This window comes from Equus przewalskii, chromosome 22 (genome assembly GCF_037783145.1).
Source record: "Equus przewalskii isolate Varuska chromosome 22, EquPr2, whole genome shotgun sequence".
NCBI classification, from domain to species: domain Eukaryota; kingdom Metazoa; phylum Chordata; class Mammalia; order Perissodactyla; family Equidae; genus Equus; species Equus przewalskii.
In genome coordinates, this window is record NC_091852.1 from 53,833,883 (window position 1) to 53,857,554 (window position 23,672).

The 23,672-nt window shown below is 40.5% G+C and overlaps 1 protein-coding gene and 1 long non-coding RNA gene across 2 annotated transcripts in view; one reads left to right on the forward strand and one right to left on the reverse strand.

Moving 5' to 3' along the window:
* The window catches only part of IARS1 (isoleucyl-tRNA synthetase 1), a 79,414-nt gene extending 71,018 nt beyond the window's left edge, over positions 1–8,396 (forward strand). The window contains exons 33-34 of the mRNA XM_070590554.1: positions 626–778; positions 7,827–8,396. Of these exons, the coding sequence (XP_070446655.1) occupies positions 626–778; positions 7,827–7,909 (236 nt within the window). The 3' untranslated portion in view covers positions 7,910–8,396. The remainder of the gene's footprint in view (positions 1–625; positions 779–7,826) is intronic.
* The window catches only part of LOC139078721 (uncharacterized), a 52,947-nt gene that overhangs the window by 22,646 nt on the left and 6,629 nt on the right, over positions 1–23,672 (reverse strand). Inside the window, exon 2 of the long non-coding RNA XR_011531744.1 lies at positions 6,457–6,574. This is a non-coding gene — a long non-coding RNA (uncharacterized lncRNA). The remainder of the gene's footprint in view (positions 1–6,456; positions 6,575–23,672) is intronic.

Sequence of the window (23,672 nt, forward strand, 5' to 3'; positions counted from 1 at the left end):
ATCCTCCTCTTTCTGCTGAGGAAGACTGGCCCTGAGCTAACATCCGTGCCCATCTTCCTCTGCTTTATATGTGGGATGCCTGCCACAGCGTGGCTTGGCATGTGGTGCGTAGGTCCATGCCTGGGATCCAAATCGGCAAACCTGGGCCTCCAATGTGGACCATGCAGACTCAACCGCTGTGCCACCAGTCTGACCCCACCAAAACATTTTAATTTTGCCTTGTTTTTTTTCCTTGGAAAGTGTTCTGAAAACTGTTGTATGTAAGTCATGTCTTGATCAACAGACTAGGTTGACTTTATGTTTTCTGGGTATTTTGGGGTCTTCGTTTGCACTTTGTTGCTGAAACCTTCGGGCTCTTCATTTGACTGCTTGCTGAATATCTCTTCCCCAAGCTGCTGGACTTTTATACTAGTTGGTTCTTCTTTTTCCCCTTCCCCTTTCCCTCTGTGGGTTGTTTAAGGCTGCATCTGCTGACTGTACAGCTGCCCCACTCGTGCTCCTGTTTCCGCGGCTGGCTTTCAAAGCCTTTAGCTCTGCCATTAGTGCTGTCTGCAGCCCTGCCTAGGGATCCAATAGCTAGGGGGTGAACTCTAGGATTTAATCCAGTTTGTTCTTTCTTCTGTAGAGTGTTTAATGGGAACAGTGGGCACTCTCCTGCTTGAAAACCCACTTGGGCAGAGTGGACTCACCCACCAGGGTCTTCTGTATGAAGCAGCCAAGGTGTTTGGCCTTCGGAGCAGGAAATTAAAGCTGTTTCTGAATGAGACTCAAACGGATGGTGAGGAGATTATAAAACATACTAAATTTTTTTCATTTTGTTTTTCTTTTGTTGAAATTTCAATTTGATACCATTGACCAACTGTAGATTATGTGTGTGAGAGAGTACTACTGTTTTTTTGTTTGTTTGCTCTTCAGAAATTGGCCATACTGTAATGTTAAAAAAATAATAATAATTAAAAAGATGGTTACTTTTTGCTTTGGAAATAACCTAAGAATTATGTTGGTATGTTGCTATGTTGTTCTAGGTAAATTAGCATATTTGCTGATCCTAAAATTGTTCTCTTCCCCAAGAATCAAAATAATCACAGTATTGCAAAATAATAGCTTGAAGGGAACTTATAAATGACATTGTACCTCCTCCTTTACAGCTTATAAAGCATGCTCACATGCATTGCCTCAATGAGTTACATAAGAATGTGAAGCGCCAGGTCATCGGTCAGCATATGCCCCATTTCATAATCCAGAAAGCAGAGACTCAAAACTCTGACCCAGGACCTTGCCAAGGCACAGGCTGGTGTCTGCAAGGACCTGTTTTCTCCTTCTCTCGGCCTTCCCTTTCCATCATCCACTCTGCAACGTCAGCTTCTGTGGCTCTTCTCACAGCTTCTCTCTGACATCTTAGCCCTCCCCTCTGCATTCTGTTCTATCCTGTAAAGATATCACACGTGTTCACTTTAATATTGCTGCCATTGCAACCCCTCCCCAAACAGCGGCCCTTGGTGAGATCTGCATTTTCTGTTTATAGCCGTCCTTCTTGTCATCCCCACTGGAAACATTTTACCATCCCATCCTTTTATTTATAGTCTCACAGCCTGAGATGTATTGGACTTTCTGAACCAGGATTTGTGTCTTCCAGCACGGGTGGAAAATTGCTGGATGTTATCTTTTCCAAATTTACGTCTTATCTTGATTTTCTGCAGTTTGACTATGATAAGCCTAGGCATAGATTTTTTTATATAAGGCATTCTTCATTTCTGTTACAGTGTCTTGATTTCTAGCATTTCCTTTTAATTCTTTCTTAGAGTTTCCATCTTTCTGCCTAATTACCCATCTGTTTTTGCATGTTGTCCACTCTTCCGTTAGAGCCCTTAGGGTATTAACACTAGTTATTTTAAATTCCTGGTCCGTAATTCCAACATCTCTGTCATATGAGTCTGCATCTGATGTTTGCTTTGTCTCTTCCTACTGTGTTTTTTGCCTTTTAGAATACCTTGTAATTTTTTGCTGATAGCCAGACATGATGTATTGAGGAGAAGAACTGGGGTGACCAGGCCTTTATTGTGAGGTTTATGTTATCTGGCAGTAGTCAGGCTGTGTTTGTTGTTGGCTGTAGCTGTGGGTGTCAGAGGCCACAATCTCCTCTGGAGCCCTTGTTTCTGCCTCCTCTGTTGTCTTGTGGTTTCCCTAGGGAATTTTTTTAAATACTGTCAGAGCTGCGCCTGTTCTTTCGGCTGTAATCCCTGTCACCCGTCGTAGAGGGGGCCGTCCGGCGCTGTGGTAAGCTACAGGCTGAAGGAAGCAGGAAGTGTTAGAGAGTTTACGCTTAGTTCTCCGTCTCCGTGAGCCTGGCCCTGGGCTGTGGCCTTCACAGGTGTTTCTCAGCCTTTTCTCTTTCCTCCTGATGTGGGAAAGGAAGGCTAGAGGGGGCTCGAGTTGGGTGTTTCCTTTCCCTCAGGTGCTTTAGGCTCTGGTTAAAAAAAGGTAATGACTGATGAGGAAGGAGTGCCGCCGTTTTGCTGGGATTTTCTCTGTCAGTCTTATGCCTTTTTTGCCCCTCATTTCCTTCATCCACTGCCACCCTTGTGTCTAGTTGACTTTTTTGTAGTGTGCTGTTTTGATTCTCATCTCATTTCCTTTTGTGGTTTTTTTTTTTTTTTTTAGATATTAGTGTGTACCACGAGGGTTACAATTAACATCCTAAATTTATAACAATCTAGTTTGAATTGATACCAATTTAACTTTAATAGCATATAAAACTCTGCTCCTATACAGCTCTTCCTCTACTGATATTCTTGTTAGATTTTACGTCTTCATACGGTTTGCCCAAAACCATAAATTTTTAATTGTTTTGTATATTATCTTTTTAAAAAATCATGTAGAAAACAAAAAGTGGAGTTACAAACCAAAAATGCAACACCCATACAGCTGTGAATCACTGTGTAGTGTCCTTGCGTTTCAACCTGAAGGGTCCCTTCAGCACTTCTTGGAGAGCAGGCCTAGTGGCAGCGCGCTCCCTCAGCTTGTGTTTGTTTGGGAATGTCTTAATTACTCCTTAGTTTTTGGAGAATAGTTTTGCCAGATAGAGAATTCTTGTTGATAGCTGTTCCTTTTAGCACTTTAAATATGTTATCCCACTGCCCCTGGCTTCCTCGGTTTCAATTAGAAAGTGGCTGTTAATCTTACTGATTTCTTTAGTATGTTTCTTCTCTCTTGCTGCTTTCAAGATTGTCATTTAATCTTCCAGTATTCTTTCTGGCCCTTTCTTTCTTCTCCTTCTGAAACTCCCGTCACACGCATGTTGGTCCACTTGACGTGTGGTCCGCAGGGCCGGTAGGCTCTATCCACTATTCTTCATTCTTTTTTCTTTCTGTTCCTTCAGGTGGATGATTTCAGATGTCCTGTCTGCGAGTTCACTGGTTCTTCCGCCTGCTCCAATATGCTGTATAGTCCCTCTAGTGACTTTTTTTCAGTTATTTTACTTTTCAGCTCCAGAATTTCTATTTGGTTCCTTTTTATAATTTCTCTTTATTGACATTCTCATTTTGTTGATAAATTGTTTTCTCGGTTTCTTTTGGTTCTTTGTCCCTGGTTTCTGTTGGCATTTCCAGGGGTCTGTGGTTTTCCATTTAAGACAGTTGATTTAGAGTCTTTGTCTAGTAAGTTCTAGTGTTTACATTTCTTCAGGGACAGATTCTATTTATTTTTTCCTGTGAATGGGCTATACTTTCCTGTTTCTTTGTATGCCTGGTGATTTTTTTGGTTGAAAACTAGACATTTGAATACTACAATGTGGTAACTCTGGAAATCAGGTTCTCCCCCTCCCAGGGTTTGCTGTTTTTGATTGTCAAAGGCTGTAATCGTCCATTTGTTTTATGACTTTTCCAAACTACTTTTGCAAAGACTCTATTCCTGGTTGTGTGTAGTCACTGAACTCTCTGTTCCTTTAGCTTGTGCTCAGCTACTGTTTTGACAGAGATTTTCCTTGACCTCCAGGAGCTAAAAGTTTGAAAACAGAATACCCCCTCCCCAGGTTTTGCAGGGGCTCTGTGCTGGGCGCTCCCTGGGCACAGCCGGGCTATTCACAGCTCTGCCTCAGCCTTCACCTCCTATTTGCACCAAGCCTGGAGATCAGCCAAATCTGATCAGAATAGCTTTTTCCCTTTTTCAGAAGCGAAAGCTTGGGGTCTTCTCAGGTCTTGTCTGTGTATGCACCCTGCCCTGGGCATGCGTGTGGCTCGTTAATTGTCCAGTATATATGGCCCCTTTTTAATGCCCTAACTGTCCACAGAGACTCCTCTGCTTTGCCTCTCAGACCTTGAGCTGTCTATGGTGTGTTTCAGCCATAACCTTTGCCCCAGGCAGCTGTAGCTTTCTGTTTGCCTTACAGTGTTTTCAAGCAAAGCCCACTGCTTTTTCACCCCGAGTGAGTTCTGTGTTAGGCAAAACAGAGACAAGCACCTTCTGTAAGCCCTCAGGGAGCCCCCAGGTTAGAAGAGACATAGACCAGGGTCCCTCACCAGGAACATGGGCTGCTGTCTTCAAGCCCACCGCCAAGCTGGGGGCCTGGGCCAGGTGCAAGTGAGAATGCTACAGATCTGTCCTACCCTTTTCAAGTCACCTTTTCCTTGATTCACATTCACTCGTTGCCATAAACCTTTGACTGTTTTCTGGAGTTCTGACAGTGTTGATTCTGACCGTTTGTTTTGTGATGTTCCTGTTGAATCTCAGTTTAAAGGAGCATTTCTCTAGTTCTTTGGGGACACTGTCAACCCAGGCCCCATTTAAACTCAATTATTTTGGGCTACAGAGAGAGTGCTGAGAAAGTTCTGGCCCCAGTCATGTGTGAGCACCAGAATTCTCCTGGGGACACGTGCTGTTTACCTCTACTCAAAACAAGGCTGAGTGAGGCAAGTCCTCTTCCTGGTTTACTGTGGCTGGCACTGTGGATCTCCATACACTGAGGGGCCTGAGATCACAGGCACGCGTTCTCTCACGTTTCTGAGGTCAGAGTGGAACCAGGGCATCAACAGGGCCGTATCCGCTCTGAAGGCTCTGGGGAGGATCCGTTCTTGGCCTCTTCCAGCTTCTGGTGGCTCCAGCGCTCCTTGACTCGTGGCTGCATCACTCTGCTCTCTGCCTCTGGTCACGTTGCCTCCTACTCTTCTGTCCTCGTGCCATTTTTCCAGAAAAGGTCACAGTCACAGTTTCCAGGAATTAGAATGTGGGCAGCATGTCTCTTGGAAGGCCAATGTCAAACCCCCTACGCTCTCTTAACTGTTCTTCTCTGTAGTGAAGGATCTTTTTGAAATTTACCCTTTGCCATGGTTCCTAAGGCCCCAGTTTTTTGAGGGGGTTTTGTCAGGCTTCCCAGTTCGGGTAGACCCTAGGCTTTTTCTTATCTTGCTAGCCTTTTAGTGCTAATAAGTTTAAGCCACCAGGACCACCAGAAAATCTTAATGTTCAGGTAACTCTTGAGATTCATAACTTTTGGCCTCTATGGATTTCCCTCATTTTCTTCCCTTGCTTAGCTATGTATTTTTTTTTACAAATTAATGTTTTATTGTACGTTAAAACTTTCTGCTATATTGTTGAAAACTAAAGCCTGCTTTCCACTTGGGTTCCTCTCTGTAATGAGACACAACCACAGTGCTCAGGTTTCTTCTCAGTGACTCCCCCTTGTCTCCTTACCCTCACTGGTTTGGGGCTTCATTGTCTGTCGAAACAGCCTGTCTGCAGCCCATATTCCTCCACCGTAACTGTCTTCATGAACATTCCCTTCATGATCTTCCCCTGCCAGGACCCCCAGGGCTCCCCATTCTCTAATACTTCAGACTCTTTAGCTTCACACACAAGATCCTTCCTGTCCCAGTCCTTAGCTTTCTTTCCAGGTGTGTCCACGAAGCTTTCATTCTATCAGAAGGCTTTTTTCACTCTCCCTCCATCACACTTGGCTGTTTCGTTGTGGTTTGGTAGTAAAGCTCAACTGTATACATAGCTTCCTGTTTTGATAAGATTGTATAACACTTGAAAGACATTCTTAAGTCCTCTTTCTTATCCCTCAAATCTGCTGGTCACCAAGTGCAGGAGAGCAGTGGAAGTGAAGAACTGTTACCGTCTCTCACCTGTTCTGTGCGGGTGCAGGCACCTGGTTGAAACTGATCAGGGGTAGAATCACGTTTGTATGAGTTGATGTTAGTATTACTACCTATGATTCACAAAGCAGCCTTATCTGCACTGTCTCATTACCTCTGACTGCTCTGAGGCTGACTGTGCAAAAATTTAGTAGGTAAGAGGTTTGAAGGTTAAGTCAGTCACCCAGGATTACCAAGAAGCCAATCCAGTATCATTTCCCAATCTGGTATTTCTAGCCTCATTTTCATTGTATTTTTCCTCTCAAAATTGTGTTTCATAAAATATTAATAATTTGGTAAGTTAGAAGGATCACATAATGCTTACAGTTTTAGAAACTCACTGACGCCTTCTTGTTTGTTCCACTAGATTCTTAATGTCATCTCAGATTCTGTAGTCATCTGTTAAGGAGGCAGCTTTGAGGGTATTTTCACATCCAGGACTCCTGCTAGGACAAGAGCCATTTTTAGAGAAAGTTGTTCCCTTCCCTTTGAATTCAGATCTGGCTAGAAGCAAGATGCCCCACAGTAGGCAAAGAACTTTTTAAATTTTTCTTTTCTCATTCTTTGTCTCTCTTTCTTTTTGAGCTTTTTATGTATTCAGTGTGGTTTAATCAGTCGCATTTGTGTTATACTTTTGAACGCTCAAATCTTTTATCTTTGGCCATATTGGCTCCTGTGTTCTTCAACACGGGCATTCAGCCTTTGATAACTTCTTGCTTTCTGGCATAGCAACGTGTCCTGGGCTTATCCAGACCTGGGAATGGCCGTCCTTCCTCTCAAGGGAGTTAATATTAGAAACCACAAAGCTGGGCCCATGGCTTCTAGGTCTTTTCCATAGACATAGAAAATATTTGTTTGGGGCAGGGTCTGGGGACATCTTGGACAGTACCCAGAGTTAGTTAGGTTGAGGACACAGTCCTCCAGAAGTCTGCCCAAGACTTCTAACCCCAGTTGTAAGGAGTTAGGGTCCAACTACAAACTCAGAGGGAAGAGTCTGAACAAGACCACTGTCCTTCTAGCAACTGCAAGTTCAGAGGGTTTCCCAAAACCACCCTCAGGTTTGAAAATTTGCTAGCAGGACCTCCAGAACTCACTGAAAGCTATTAAACTCACAACTACAATGATTATAGGGAAAGGATATAACCTAGAACCAGGCAAAGGAAGAGATGCACAGAGTGAATCTGGGAGGAGTACCAATGCAGAGCTTCAGGTTGTCCTCTCCCCAAGGAGTCATGGACAGTGTCACCTCCTCCTGGTCCTGAGAGTGTGTACAGCGTATTTCCAACTGGGGAAGCTCACCTGAGCCTTGGTGTCCAGAGTTTTGTGTTGAGGCCTCATTACGTAGGCATGACTGATTCATTGCCCACGTGGCTGGTTTCAATCTCAGATGATACTGCATGACCCAAAGCTCCCACCCTGAGTCATATGGTTGGTCTTTCTGGTGTGACAGGCCCCACCCTGAGTCATCTCATTAGCATAAACTATCACGTGTGTTGAGGTGAGAATAACAAACGACACTCAGATCACCCAGGAAATCCCAAGGGTTTCGAGGTTCCCCAAGGAGCTGGGACAAAGGTCAGACCTCTCTTAGGGTGAGGCCAAATTCCTTAGTACACAGGCAGTTAACATTTTTTAAATATTCATCCAGAATAGGTAGAAAATTGGTTTTCTAAAAACTTCTTCTTTCCATTCTAGAAATTACAGAAGAAATTCCCATGAAGACCTTGAACACGAAGACTGTGTATGTTTCTGTATTACCAACGACAGCAGACTTCTAACATTCAGTTATCAGTGTGGCTCAGTCAGCCTTCACCTGGTGTATATTTGCCCCCTACACGCACACGCACACACACACACACACACGGAGACACAGTGAAGAAATTTCCTTCAGGTGCATGTATTATATGCTGCTTTTGGTCTAAAATTGAAATGTGATTAATTCATCAAGTGACTTGAGACCTCACAGAAATATTCACACTTAACCTTAAATACTTAGGCAGTCATGTTGGGGGACAGTTACAATGTTACCGCAGCACGACAGAGTTTATTTCTATACTTGAATTCTTAAGTATAGAAGGTAGAAGTGATTTAAATGGCATGGTATATATATATATCATTCTATGGCCTTGTAAAACTTATTTGGGACCTCTTGAAGGAATGGACAATGTTATATATTCTGCTATCTGGATTTTCCTGGTAATTTGATGGAATATTTTAAGTTTCAGTAAATCAGAACAATAAACAAACTTTCTCTCAGATAATAAACGTGTTAGAAGTAATTTGTTCTCCCATAGTTAATGAAACTTGAAATTTGTAATCTTTAAAGAACACAAAAACTTAATAGTGACTTCTGTATTAAGACAGTAAACTAAACATCTAATTTCACTTCTTCCCAAAATCCTGTGTGTCAAAGAAGCAAATGCCAAGCTGCAGTTAGATGTGCAAGAACTTACTGGAGGAAACATACGTGAAGGGTAAAGGGAGAGGGAGCAGCGTAGGTGGCGGGAGCCTGCAGGCTGCCCTTGAGGTCTGACACCTGAACTTCCCTGTGCAGAGAGAAGAGGAAGGAAGGATGACTATTAGAAAAAGCCTAGAAAGAGTACAGAGTTGGGCAGATATGACCTGGCTTTGTACTCCTGCCTTGCTCGGTCTGGCTGTGAGCAGCCGAGGGGGAGTGTGGCCTGGGCACAAAGGCCTCTGGATCTGAAGTGCAGGAGCTGGAGACTGTCAACCAACTATGCTGCTTGCATCAGACTCTCCTGGGGGAGATCTAAATGGTGCGTCTCTGGCTGCTGCGATAGATGCATTCAAATCCAACCCACAAAGTCAGAGGAAACAAAACAGAAGATAACAAGCGTTGACAAGGATGTGGAAAAATTGGAACCTTGTGCCTGTTAGTGGGAATGTAAAATATTACAGTTACTATGGAAAACAGTATGGAGCATCCTCAAAATATTAAAAACAGAATTACCACATGATCCAGCAATCCATTTCTGGGTATATATCCAAAAGGATTGAAAGCAGGGTGTTGAAGAGAGATTTGCACACCTAGGTGCATTGTGGCATTGTTCACAATAGCCAAGAGAGGAGTAACCCAGATGTCCATCAAGGGAAGAATGGATAAAGAAAATGTGGTCTATACGTACAAATGAAAATTACTCAGTCTTTTTTTTTTGTTTTTTTTTTTTTTAAAGATTGGCACCTGGACTAACAACTGTTGCCAATCTTTTTTTTTTTTTTTTCTGCTTTATCTCCCCAAACCCTCCCTGTACATAGTTGTATATCTTAGTTGCAGGTCCTTCTAGTTGTGGGATGTGGGATGTGCCTCAACGTGGCCTGATGAGCAGTGCCATGTCCACGCCCAGGATCTGAACCCTGGGCCGCCGCAGCAGAGTGCGTGAACTTAACCACTCGGCCACGGAGCTGGCCCCTTGAAAATTACTCAGTCTTTAAAAAGAAGGATGAACCTTGAGGGCATTATGCTAAGTGAAGTGAGCCAGTTACAGAAAGACAAATGCTGTGCGATTCTGCTTCCGTGAGATACCTGGAATAGTCAGACTCATGGAAGCAGAAGGTACCATGGTGGCTGCCAGGGCTGCAGGGAGGGAGAAAGCGGGGGTTGTTCAATGGAAATAGTTTCAGTTTTGCAAGAGGAAAACGTTCTAGGAGTCTTTTGCACAATGACCTGAATATAGTTAACACTACTAAACTGTATCCTTAAAAATGGGTAAGTTGATAAGTTTTATATATTTTTTTCAGAATTAAAAAAAATTTTAAATGTCAAAGAGACTTATCAAAGGGACAGAAGCCAACCTGAAAAATCTCCCAGTGGCCAAAGCTGGAGAATTTGAACAAAATAATTTTTTCTGGGGCTAGCCTCGTGGCACAGCGGTTAAGTTTGCACATTCCACTTCCGTGGCCCAGGGCTCACTGGTTGGGATCCCGGGTGCAGACATGGCACCGCTTGACAAGCCACACTGTGGCAGGCATCCTACATATACAGTAGAAGAAGATGGTTCAGGGCCAATCTTACTCAGGAAAAAGAGGAGGATTGGCAGCAGATGTTAGCTCAGGGCTAGTCTTCCTCCAAAAAAAAAAAAAGTAATTTTTTTTATTATTATAGTATTGGATTAAAATCCAAAGTATAAAATATATTTTTATAAGTCCATACTGGTATAAATGATTGAATAAATAAGCAAATGAGAGAGAAGAGACAAATCTCCTGTACAGAATTCCAATTAATTTATGTAGATACTCCCCATCAAGGTGATGTACCTTAATTCCCCCCACCTTGAGAGTGGGCTGTACTTAATTAACGACTTACTTCCAAAGAGTAGAGAGAAGAAGGGGCAAAAAGTGGCTTCACAGTTTAGAAAGCTGGCAACACTGCCTCAGACAGGGGAAAGTTAACGTCAGTCACGATTTGGTGTACTCACCATACAACGTGAGGAGGATGGTGCTCTGCCTCCGGTCCTCCCATAACCCCAGTCCAACCACAAAAACCTCAGACAGACCCAAAGTGAGAGACATTCTACAAAATACCTGACTCCTCAAAACTGCCGGTCATCAAAAACAAGGAATGTCTGAGAAGCTGTCACAGACCAGAGGGGACAAACAGACATAAAAACTAAATGTGGCATCCTGGTGTGATCCAAGAACAGAAAAATGTCTTTAGGGAAAACCTCGTGATGCCCACATAAAGTATGGAGTTTCATTAACAATATTGTACCATGGTTGGCTCAATAGTTGTGAAAAATGTGCCATGATAATGTAAGATGTTAGCAATAAGGTAAACTGGGTTTGGGGTATATGGGAACTCTGTACTATCTTTGCATCTTTTCTATAAATCTGAAACTATTCTAAAAAAAGTTTAATAAGTGCAAGGAAATGAAATTTAAAATCTATTTGTAATAGCATCAAAAATGTGAAATAGGGATAAATTTGACCAAAGATATGCAGCACTCATAACTGAAAATTATAAAATAGTGCTTAGAGATACTAAAGAAAGCCTGTATGAGTCAAAGAGCTGTATCATGTTTATGTTGGTCAGCTAGGGCCCCATAAAAAATTCCACAGACAGGGGCTTAAACAGCCAAAATTTACCTTCTCACAGTTCTGGAGCTGGAAGTCCAAGGTCACTGTGTCTGCAGGTTTGCTTTCCCCAAGGGCTCTCTCCTTGGCATTATTGGGAGATGACTGCCTTCTCACCATGTCCTCACATCGCCTCTTCCCTGCATGTGCACTCCTGGTGTCTCTTCCTCTTCCTGCCTGGACTCTAGTTCTACTGGATTAGGGCCCCACTCTTATGACCTCATTTAACCTTCATTACTTTTATAAAGGCTCTATCCCCACATACACATGGGGGTTAGGGCTTAAGTATATGAATTTTGAGGGAACAATTCATGACGTTCAGAAGTTTGAAGACTCAGTATTAAGCTCACAGTTCTTCCAAATTGATCTATAGAGTCAATGTAATCCCAATCAAAATGCCAGCAGGATTTTTTTTCATAGACATTAACTAGCTAATTTTAAATTTTATATGGAAATGCAAAGGATTTGAAAGCAAAATTCAAAATAGAAATGCCATATGATCCAGCTATTCCACCTCTGAGTATTTATCCAAAGAACATGAAAACACTAGTCAAAAAGATATATGCACCCCTATGTTTGTTGCAGCATTATTCGCAATAGCTGAGTCGGAAGCAACGTAAGTCCCCATCAATGGATGAATGGATAAAGAAGATGTGGTGTGTGTATATATATATATATATATATACACACACACACACACACAGTGGAATACTACTACTCAGCCATAAAAGATGAAATCTTGTCATTTGCAACAACATGGATGGACCTTGAGGGTATTATGCTAAACAAAATAAGTGAGAGAGAGAAAGACAATTACCATATGGCCTCGCTCGTATGTGGAAGACAAACACACATAGATACGGAAATCAGATTGATGGTTACCAGAGGGGAAGGGGGTCGGCAGAGCGAGCGCGAAAGGGGTAAAGGGGCACATGTGTACAATGACAGATAACACTTGGTGGTGGACAAAATGCAGTCTGTACAGAAGTCAAAATATAATGATGTACACTTGAAATTTATATAGGGTTATAAACCAATGTGACCTCAATAAAAAAATAATTAAAAAGCCAAATAACTTTCAAAGAGAAGTACAAAGTTGGAGGACTTAACCTTATTACAAGACTTATAAAACTACAATAATTAAGACTATGGAATTGGCATAAAGATAGCAAATAGATGATTAGGACAGAATAGAGAATTGACAAATAGACCCACATATATATTTTCAATTGACTTTTTTTAAGGATGCCATGGATGTCAATGGGAAAAGGATAATCTTTTCCCCAAAATAGTGCTGGAACAAGTGCATTGTCATAGATAAACACGCACATACACACACAGAACCTTGACCTATTCCTCTCTATATAAAAATTAACTCAAAATATAAACATAACAAATATAACAATATGTGTATTTTACCACTATATATATGTAAAACAGAGAACTAAACGTAAGAGTTAAAATTATAAAACTTCTAGAAGAAAACAAAGGAGAAAACGTTAGTGAGCTTGTGTGGTAGGTAGAATAGCACCCCCACCTTCCCCTGTGTATAGACGTCCACACCTTAATCCCTGGAAACTATAAATATATTAAATGCTAAAGAGACTTTGCAGATGTGATCATGGTTATAGGCTTTAAGATTGAAGGCTGGCCCGATGGTGTAGTGGTTAAGTTTGTGTGCTCCACTTCAGCAGCCCAGGGTTCATAGGTTCAGATCCAGGGTGTGGACCTAGAACCACTCGTCAAGCCACACTGTGGCAGCATCCCACATAAAATAGAGGAAGATTGACACAGATGTTAGCTCAGTGACAATCTTCCTCAAGCAAAAAGAGGAAGATTGGCCACAGATGTTAGCTCAGGGCCAGTCTTCCTCACACACAAAAAAAAAGATTGAAGAAATTATCCTGGCTTATCTGGGTGGGCCATGGACCCAATCTATCACAGGAATCTTTAAAAGCAGAGAACTTTCTCTGGCTGGAGGCAAGAGAAATTGGTGGAAGGGGGATAACAAACTCCAAACATGAAGGTTTGCTATGCCAATGCTGGCTCTGTGACGTAGGGGTCTAAGTGCAAGAACTGGAGAGAGGGCTCTAGGAGCTAAGGTTGGCCCTAGATGACAGCCAGCAAGGAAACAGGGACCTCAGTCCTACAACAGAAAACTAGAATCTGCTAAACACCTGACTGACCTCGGAAATGGACTCTTCCCAGAAGGCTCTGATAAAGGCCAGGCTAGTCAACACCTTGATTTTGGCTTTGTGAGACTCAGAGAAAAGAAATCATCTAAGCCCACCAGACCTTCTGATCTACTGACTTCTGACTATAAAATAATACATTTTTGTTATTTTAAGCTGCTAAGTTTTTGATAATTTCAGCAGCAATAGAAGACCAATTCACTTTGGGTTAGGCAAAGATTTCTTAAATAGGTCAGAAAAAGGACAAACCAGGGGCCAGCCCCATGGCCGAGTGGTTAAGTTCAAGTGCTCCTCTTTGGCAGCCCAGGGTTTTTCTGGTTCAGATCCTGGGTGCGGACATGGCACTGCTCGTCAGGCCATACTGAGGCAGAGTCCCACATACCACAACCGGAAAGACCCACAACTAAAAATATATACAACTATGTACTGGGGGGATTTGGGGAGAAAAAGCAGGGGAAAAAAAGGATAAACCGTAAAAGAAAATATTAATAAATTGGACTTGAAAATTAAAGACTTTTGTTCTTCAAAAGGCATTGAATAGGTAATAGAAAGGCAACCCACCGGCTGAGAGAAATTATTTGCAAAACATCTGGCAAAGCACTTGTGTTTAGAATATAAAGAAGCTCTTACAACTCAGTGATAAGACAGCTCAGTTTTTTAAATTTGGCAAAAGATTTGAAGACATTTCACCAAAGAAGGTATACGAATGGCAAATAAACACCTGAATGATACTCAGCATCATTAGTCACTAGGGAAATGAAAATTAAAGACACAATGAGAATCATTACACACCCACTAGAATGGCTAAAAGTTACAAGTCTGACCATATTGTGAGTTGGCAAGCAGGTGAGAGCAACTGGACCTGTCATACACTGCTGTTGGGAATGTAAAATGGGACCATTATTTTGGAAAACAGTGTAGTGATTTCTTAAAAAGTTAACACATAGACTTCAGGTCCATACAAGATGGCGTAGACCTGTTTCTGACTAGCTCCTCTGAATAACAACAACTATAAACCACAGAAATAACTAAAGAGAACTCTAAAATGTGGTAAGAAGAAGATGAACTGGTTTGGAACCCCATGACTGGAAAAACAACACAGAGGTAGGATGTCTTAAATGTCCCCACCCAACAAAAGAAGGTGACCCAGCCTAGCAACAGGCAAGAGCCCAGGTAGTTTCATTGCTCCCACAGATCAAACAGAAGTCCCTCCAACAAACCCGGGCAAACCTAGCGCCACCAACAAGGGAGGCCTGCTAGCAGTAAGCAGCAAGGGGAAGTGCTCTCCTTGCCCACCCAGAGACCTGGCGCTACACGGGGTGACAAGTAGAGGGCTTCCTGCCACAACAAGCACACTGCAAGGGCAGCCTCTTTCTCTTCATCAGCCAGGGACGCCCCTCCTCTGCCCCAAGACTAGGTGGCTAGGGTAACTGGTGGGAGTGGGGAGGCCTCACCAGAACAAGCGCGGGGCCTGTAGTGCTGTCTCCACAGACAGGAGAGATCCCACCACAAGCACCAGGACAGGAAGCTTCTTTGTCCCTGCAGGATAAAAAACCCCTTCTCCCAAAGAGAGACTCTTTTATCCCCTCAGGCAGCACCAGCAGGACCAGTGGGAGACCCAGTGGCACCAGTTAAGTAGACCAAAATGACACCACAAAGCCTCTAAAAATTAAATTGTCATTGGAACCACTACCCACAAAAGTAAGCCAGGACATGTATGCTAAACAGAACAGGGTAACTGTCTGCTAAAATAAAAGATTTAAATAGGACCCAGAGTCTCCTAACAATAGAAAACCACCCAATATGACAAGAACCAAGAAAATCACAACTTAAGTGAGAAAAGATAATCAACTGACACCAACACCAGGTTGAATCAAATGTTGGAATTATCTGACAACAATTTTAAGTTGGTCATGACAAAATTACTTCCACAAACAATTAAAAATTATCTTGAAACAATAAAACAAATAAAATGTAAAATTTCAGCAAAGAAACAGGAATTATAAAAAACAACCAAATGGAAATTATAGAACTGAAAAATATAACAGAAATAAAAACCTCACTGGGTAGGCTCGATAGTAGAGTGGAAATGACAGAGCATAGAATCAGTGAGCTTGAGGACAGAACAATAGAATTCACTAAATCTGAACAATAGAGAAGACATAGACTGAAAAAAAAAGAATAAATAGAGCCTCAGGGACCTGTAGGACAATAATACCATCAGCGTCCCAGAAGTAAAAGCAAAGAAGAGTGGAGCTGAAAGAGCATATCAAGAAATATGGCTGAAAACTCCAAAGTTGGCAAAAGTCACAAATCTAGCAATTCATGAAGTGGAGCAAATCCCAAACACGATAAACCCAAACCAAGATACATCATAACTAAACCTCTGAAAACAAAAGGCAAAGAAAAATTCTTGAGAGCAGCCAGTGACAGATGGTACATTACCTCTAGGAGAACACCATTCAAATTATATGAGAATGGATCTCTCATTCGAAAGCATGGAGACCAGAAACAAGTGGCACATTTTCTAAGTGCTGAAGAAAAAAAAAAAAACCTGTCCACTGCAAATTCTCTATCCTTCAATAATCAAGAGGGAACAAAGATATTTTCAGACAATGGAAACTAAAATAATTTGTCACAGAAGACCTCTGCTTAAAGATTGGCTAGAGGAAGTTATTGAAATAGAAAGAAAATTATAAAAGAAAGAAACTTGAAAGATGAAGAAAGAAAGAACAACAGAAAGAGCAGAAATATGGGTACATATAATGGACTATATTTTTCCTCATGATTTTATAAATCATATTTAATAACTGAGACAAAATTGTAATATCATCTGATACTCAAGTCAATGATATTTAAAACTGGGAACCTACATGGAAGCAAGGTTTTTGTCATTTCACTCAAAGTGGTAGAACGTTGACACCAGTGGATGTGATAAGTCACACATGTGCATTGTAATACACAGAGAAAACACTGTAAAAACTACACAGGGAGACATACTCAAAAGCACTAGAAATAAATCAAGATGGATACTTAAAATGTATGAATACCCCACAGAGACAAGAAAAAAAAAACAGGAAAAAAAGGAAAGCAAATGCTGGCAGACATAATATGCACTAACCTATCAATAATTGCCATAAGTGTACGTGGCTGAAATATGCTAATCAAAAGACTGACAGAGTGAATTAAAGAACATGATGCAAGTACATGCTGCTTACAAGAAGCCATCTCAAACTCACTTCAGCATGTAGGTAGTTTGAAATTAAAAGGATGGAAAAAATATACCATGCAAAACTCTTCTTCTTCTTCTTTTTCTTTTTTTAAAAAAAGGAATGGCTATATTAATGCCCAATAGAGTAGATTTCAGAAATAATAGTACTAGAGACAAAGAGGGACCTTAATAACGATAACAGGGTCAATCCGCCAAGAAGACAAAATGATCCTAAATGTGTATGTACCAAAAACAGAGCCTCAAAATGCACGAAGCAAAAAATGATAAAGCTAAAGAGAAAAACAGACAAATCTACAATTAAAATGGGGGCTTCAAAAATCCTCTCTTGGCAACTTGGCCTAGAGAATTACTAGGCAGAAAATCAGTAATAATATAGAAGATCTGAACAAAGCAATCAAGCAACAAAATCTAACTGACATATTGAGAACACTCTACCCAACAACAGCACATTCTCTTCAGGTGCTCATGAAATATCCACCTAGGTAGACTGTGTCCTGGGTTATAAAGTAATCTTCAACAAATTTAAACCATTTGAAGTCATACAGACTGTGTTCTCAGAACACAATGGAATCAAACTAGAAGTCAATAACAGAAAGACAACAGGAAAATCTCTAAACACTTGGAAATTAAATGACACTTCTAAATAATTCATGAGTCAAGAGGAAATCTCAAAGGAAATAAAAAATGTGTAGACTAAATGAAAATGAAAGCATAACATGTCAAACTATGTGGTATGCAGGTAAAGCAGGGCTGCGAGGGAAATTTATAGCACTAAAATACCTGTATTAGAAATGAAGACAGATCTCAAATTAATCATCTTAAGCCCCTGTCTTAAGAAACTAAAAAAAGATACCAAAGCCAGATAAGGAGACTACAAGAAAAATTCAGGCCAATAACCCTGATGAATATGGATGCAAAAGTTCTCAATAAAATACCAACAAACCTAATTCAGAGCACATTAAAAGGATAATTCACTATGATTAAGTGGGATTTATCCCTGGGGTGCAAGGACAGTTCAACATACACAAATCAATGAATATGATACACTACATTAACAGAATGAAAGAAAAAAATCATGTGCTCTTCTAAATAGATGCAGAAAAAGCATTTGAGAAAATTCAACATCTGACAAGAATTTGCTGAATTCACTTATTAGTTCTAACAATTTTTTCGTGGAATCATTGAAGAACTCTTAAGCATTTCTTGTAAGACAGGTCTGGTGGTGATGAACTCAGATTTTTTTTTTTTTCTGGGACAGTCTTTATTTCTCCTTCTTACCTGAAGGATAACTTTGTCAGGTAGAGTATTCTTGGCTGGAAATTTTTTCTTTAAATACTTCATTCCTCTTTTACCTGGCCTGTAAGGTTTCTGCTGAAACATCTGCTGGAAGCACAATAGGTGTTCCTTTGTAGGTTATAATCTTCTTTCTCTTGTTGCTTTTAGGATTCTGTCTTTGATTTTTGACTGTTTAATTACAATGTGTCCTGGAGAAAGTGTTTTGAATTGAGATAATGGGGTGATCTATTAGATTCATGAACATGGACGTCCAACTCTCTCCCCAGGCTTGAGTTGTTCTCACCTATTATTACTTTAAATGAACTTTCTGCTCCCCTTGCCACCTCTTCCTCTTATGGAATTCCAATGATTCTGATATTTTTTCTTTTGATGGTGCCTCAAAGATCAGGTAAGCTTTCTCTGCTCTTTCTCGTTATTTATTCTTTTTTCTCCTCTGACTGAGTTATTTCAAAGTTCCTATCCTCTAGCTCACTGAGTCCATCTTCCGTCTGGTCTATCCTGCTGTTGATGCTCTCTATTGCATTTTTCATTTCATTCATTGAATTCTTCAGCTCCAGAATTCCTTTTGCTTCTTTTTTATGATTTGTATCTCTTTGTTAAATTTCTAATTTTGTTCATGTCTTGTTGTCTTGATTTTGTTGATTTTCTTTCTGTGTTTCCTTGTAGCTCATTGAATTTCCTCAAATGAGCAATTTTGAATTCTTTATTGGGAAACTGCAGAATTCTTGTCTTTGGGTTCAGTTACTGGAGGATCACTGTGAAATTTTTGTAATGTCATATTTCCGTGATTGTGTTCCTTGGAGTGTTGTGTTTCTGTTCTTGCATCTGAAGTGAGTGTCACCTCCTCCAGTCTTTACCGGTTGCCTTCAAGTGGGAGATGCTTTTCATTGGTTGTGCGTGTATCTGGGCCTTTCTTCTACCATGTACAAGTACAGCTGATTCACGCTTCTTGCTCCCTCTTGTGGCGGAATTCTTAAACTTGTACGTATTCTCTCAACGTTAACTCACCAGGCTGGCTAGTGGAAGCTTCTCTTTTGTTTTCCTGATGGTGGTGCTACTGTTCAATTTTTGTTTCTCCCTTGTCCATGGGTCCTGCCCTGTTTTCTGCACGCACTCCCGGTCTGCTGGAGCTCACTCACATCACTACCCTTGGGAGTGTGCTCACAGAGATGGTCTCATAGTGGGGGAGGTGTGAGTCTGGCACTCAGGACGTTGGGTGTGCCCACAGGCAGGTAGGGGATCCCTGGATGAGGTTCTCTCAGCAGCTTGAGGGTAGGCTTCCTCCTGGAGTCCACAATGCAGACAGCAGAAACTGCGTCGCTTTAATGCCTTCTGATATTCTTATCTGCCTCTTTCCTGATCTCCCCTGTCCCTCTAGCTGTGGAGTTTCCACCTCAATACTCCCAGTGTTGTGGGAGAGAAACTGGTTTCTCCAGCACTGTCCTGCATGCCTGGTCAAGCCAGACACTCACTTCTCTTCTTTTCCTGATGGGCAAGGTTGCCACTCCATATTTCAGTTGAGGGAGAGGTGGCACTGGCAAAGTTCTACTTACCCTCTCCAATGTGTCCAAACTTGCTTTTTTTTCCTCCAGCAGAGTGCCATAATCTCTCCTCAGGAAGCCTAGGTGTCTACAAATGCTCTTTCATCCATCGGTGTGTGCCCAGGTCAGTGCTTCCCAGGTGTTCCTCTACTGTGGCCAAGAGGGGCTGAGGCTGGGCCACAGGCTCCTGCTCATTCCTCAGCCCATACAGAGGTCTGTCTAATGATGCACAGGCAGGTGGTGCTCCTCTTGGTTTCCTTGGTGTATGATGCTAGATCCCACCCACAGAAGCACTCTCATTCATGGATGGATGAAAAATTTTAGTTGTTAATATGGGGGACAAAAAGGAGGGACATCTTATGCCACCATAATGCTGACATCACTCGCTATGGCTGTACCATTTTACGTTCCCACCAACAGTGCAAAAGGGCTCCAATTTCTCCACATCCTCACCAACACTTTTTGTTTTCTGTGTTTTTTATAGTAACCATCCTAATAGGTGTGAGGTGATATCTCATTGTAGTTTTGACTTGCATTTCTCTGATGATTAGTGAGGCTGAGCATCTTTTCATGCGCTTATTGGCCATGTATATATCATTTTGGAGGAATGTTGATTCAAGTCCTTTGTCCATTTTTGAATTGATTTGTTTACTTTTTTGTTGAGTTTTAGGAATTTTCTATATATTCTGAATATTAATGCCTTATCAGATGTGTGATTTGCAAATATTTTTCCCATTCTGTGGGTTGCTTTTTACACTATTGACAGTGTCTTTTGATGCACAAAAGTTTTATTTTCTAGCCAGCCCTGATGGTCTTGTGGTTAAAGTTCAGCACTCTCACTGCTTTGGAGCCTGTGTTCAGTTCCCAGTCACAGAACCACACCACTCGTCTCTCAGTAGCCATGCTGTGGTGGTGGCTCACATAGAAGAACTAGAAGGACTTACAACTAAATATACAATTAAGTACACGGGCTTTGGGGAGGAAGAAAAAAAGGGAATGTTGGCAACAGATGTTAGCTCAGGGTGAATCTTTCCCAGCAAAAAAAAAGATTCTCTTTCCATTAAAAAAACATTTTATTTTCACGATGTCTAATTTGTTGATTTTTTCTTTGTTACCTGTTCCTTTTGTGTCCTATATAAAAAATTGTTGCCAAATCCAATGTTGTGAAGCTTTGTCCTCTGGTTTCTTCTACGAGTTTTATTGTTTAAGGACTTACATTTTGAGATGATTTTTGTATATGTTGTCAGGTAATTGAGTTTTCCCAGCACCATTTGTTGAAAAGGCAGTACTTTGCCCATTGAATGGTCTTGGCACGCTTGTCAAAAATCATTTGACTATGAGGCCAGCCCAGTGGCATAGAGGTTAAATTCGTGCACTCCACTTCAGTGGCCTGGGACTCACAGATTCAGACCTCAGGCACAGACCTACACACTGTTCATCCAGCCACAATGTGGCAGTGTCCCACATACAAAATAGAGGAAGACTGGCACAGATGTTAGCTCAGCAACAATCTTCTTCAAGTAAAAAGAGGAAGGTTGGCACTGGATGTTAGCTCAGGACCAATCTTCCTCACACACACCCAATTATTTGACTGCATATGCGAGGGTTTATTTCTGGGTTCTCTATTTTAGTCTATTGGTCTATATGTCTATCTTTATGCCAGTACCACACTGTTTTGATTACTATAACTTTGTAGCAAGTTTTAAAATCATGAACTGTGAGTCCTGCAGTTTTGTTCTTCTTTTTCAAGATTGTTTTGGCTATTCAGGGTCCCTTGAAATTCCACATGTATTTTAGGATGGATTTTTCTACTTCTGCAAAAAAGTTATTGGGATTTTGATAGAGATTGTATTGAATCTGTAGGTTACTTTGGGTTTTTGACATTTTAACAATAGTGTCTTCCAATTCACAAATATGGGATATGTTTCCATTTATTTATGTCTTCTATAATTTCTTTCAGCAATGTTTTATAGTTTTCATTGTAAAAATCTTTCACCTCCTTGGCTAATTCCTAAGTCATAGTAATATGTTTATTATAAAAGTAATAGTTTTGATACTATTATAAATGGAACTGTTTTTGTAATTTCCTTTTAACATTGTTTATGCAGAAATGCAAGTGATTTTTGTGTGTTGACTTTATATCCTGCTACTTTGCTGACTTCATTTATAAGTTCAAACAGTTTTTTTGTGGAATCATTAGGTTTTTCTACATATAAGATCAAATTATTAGCACACAGAGATCATTTTAACATCTTCCTTTCCAGTTGGATGTCTTTTATTTCTTTTCCTTGCCTAATTGCTCTGGCTAGAACTTCAAGTACTCTGTTGAATAGAAGTGGTGAAAGTGGTCATCCTTGTCTTGTTCCTGATCTTAGAGGAAAAGCTACAGTCTTTCACCATTGAGTATAATGTTTTCTGTGGGTTTATAATGTATGGCTTTATTATGTTGAGGCAGTTTCCTTACATTCCTAGTTTGTTGAGTGTTTTTATAATGAAAGGTCATTGAATTTTGTAAAATGCTTTTTTGCATCAGTTGAGATAATCATGTGCTTTTTCCCCTTAATTCTGTTGATGTGGCATATTACATTGTTCAGTTTTCATACACTGAATTAACTCTGCAGTCTAGGAATAAATCCCACTTGATCACAGTGTGTAATCCTTTTAATGTGTTGCTGAACTCTGTTTGCTGGTATTTTGTAGAGGTTTTTTGCATCAATGTCCATAAAGGATTGTAATATATTTGTCTGGCTTTGGTATCAGGGTAATGATGGCCTCCTAAAATGAGTTAGGAAGTGTTCCCTCATCTTCAATTTCTTGGAAAAATTTTAGAAGAACCGATATTTTTTTCTTCTTTAAGTGTTTGGTAGCCTTCACCTCTGAAGCCATTAGGTCCAGGGCTTTTCTTTGTCTGGAGACTTTTGATTACTGATGCAATCTCCTTACTAATTGTAGGTCTATTCAGATTTTCTTCTTTTCATTTTTTTTTATTTTGTCTTGGTAGGTCTTGTGTTACTAGGAATTTGTCCATTTTTTATAGGTTATCTGATTTGTTGACACATAATTGTTCATAGTACTCTTACAATCCTTTTTATTTCTGTAGAATCAGTAGTAATGTCCCTGCTTTCTTATTTTAGTAATTTGAGTCTCCTCTTTTTTCTTCATCCATCTGGCTAAAGATTTGTCAATTTTGTTGGTCTTTTTGATAAGCAAACTTTTGGTTTCATTGATTTTATTTATTGTTTTTCTATTTTCTTTATCTTTGTTGTTTATTATTTCTTTCCTTCTGCTAGTTTTGGGTTTAGTTTGCTCTTTTTCTAGTTCCTTAAGTTGTAAAGTTAGTTTGTTGACTTGAGATATTTGTTTTTTAATGTAAACATTTACAGCTATAAATTTTCCCCTTCAAACTGCTTTTGCTGCATCCCATAAGTTTTGATACGTTGTGCTTCTCTTTTCATTTGTTTCTAAGTATTTTCTCATTTCCCTGTGATGTCACCTTTGAGCCATTGGTTGTTTAAAATGTGCTGTTTAATTTCCACAATTTAGTGAATTTTCAAGTTTTCCTCCTATTATTGATTTCTAACTTCATCCCATTGTGGTCAGAGAAGACACTTTGATGTATCTATCTTTTAAAATGTATTGAGGGGCCAGCCCCATGGCCGACTGGTTCAGTTTGTGCACTCTGCTGTGGCAGCCCAGGGTTTCTTGGGTTCGGATCCTGGGAGCAAACATGGGACTTCTCATCAGGCCACGCTGAGGTGGTGTCCCACATGACACAACTGAAGGACCCACAACTAAAACAGGTAACTATGTACTGAGGGGATTTGGGAATAAAAAGCAGAAAAAAAAGAAGATTGACAACAGTTGCTAGCTCAGGTGCCAATCTTTAAGAAAATAAAATAAAAAGTATTGAGACTTAATATGTGGCCTAACATATGGTCTCTCCATATTGTTTTCTCTATAACTTATAGCTTTTTTGTCCCTCATTTTCTGCATTACTGTCTTCTTTTGTGTTTAGCTAATTTTTTGTAATGAATTGTTTAAATTCCTTTCTCATTTCCGTTTGTGTATATTTATAGCCATTTTCTTTATAGTTACCATGGGGATTACATTTAACTTCCTAAAGTTATAATAATCTAATTTGAATTTATACCAGCTTAAGTTCAATATCATACAAAAGCTCTCCTCCTTT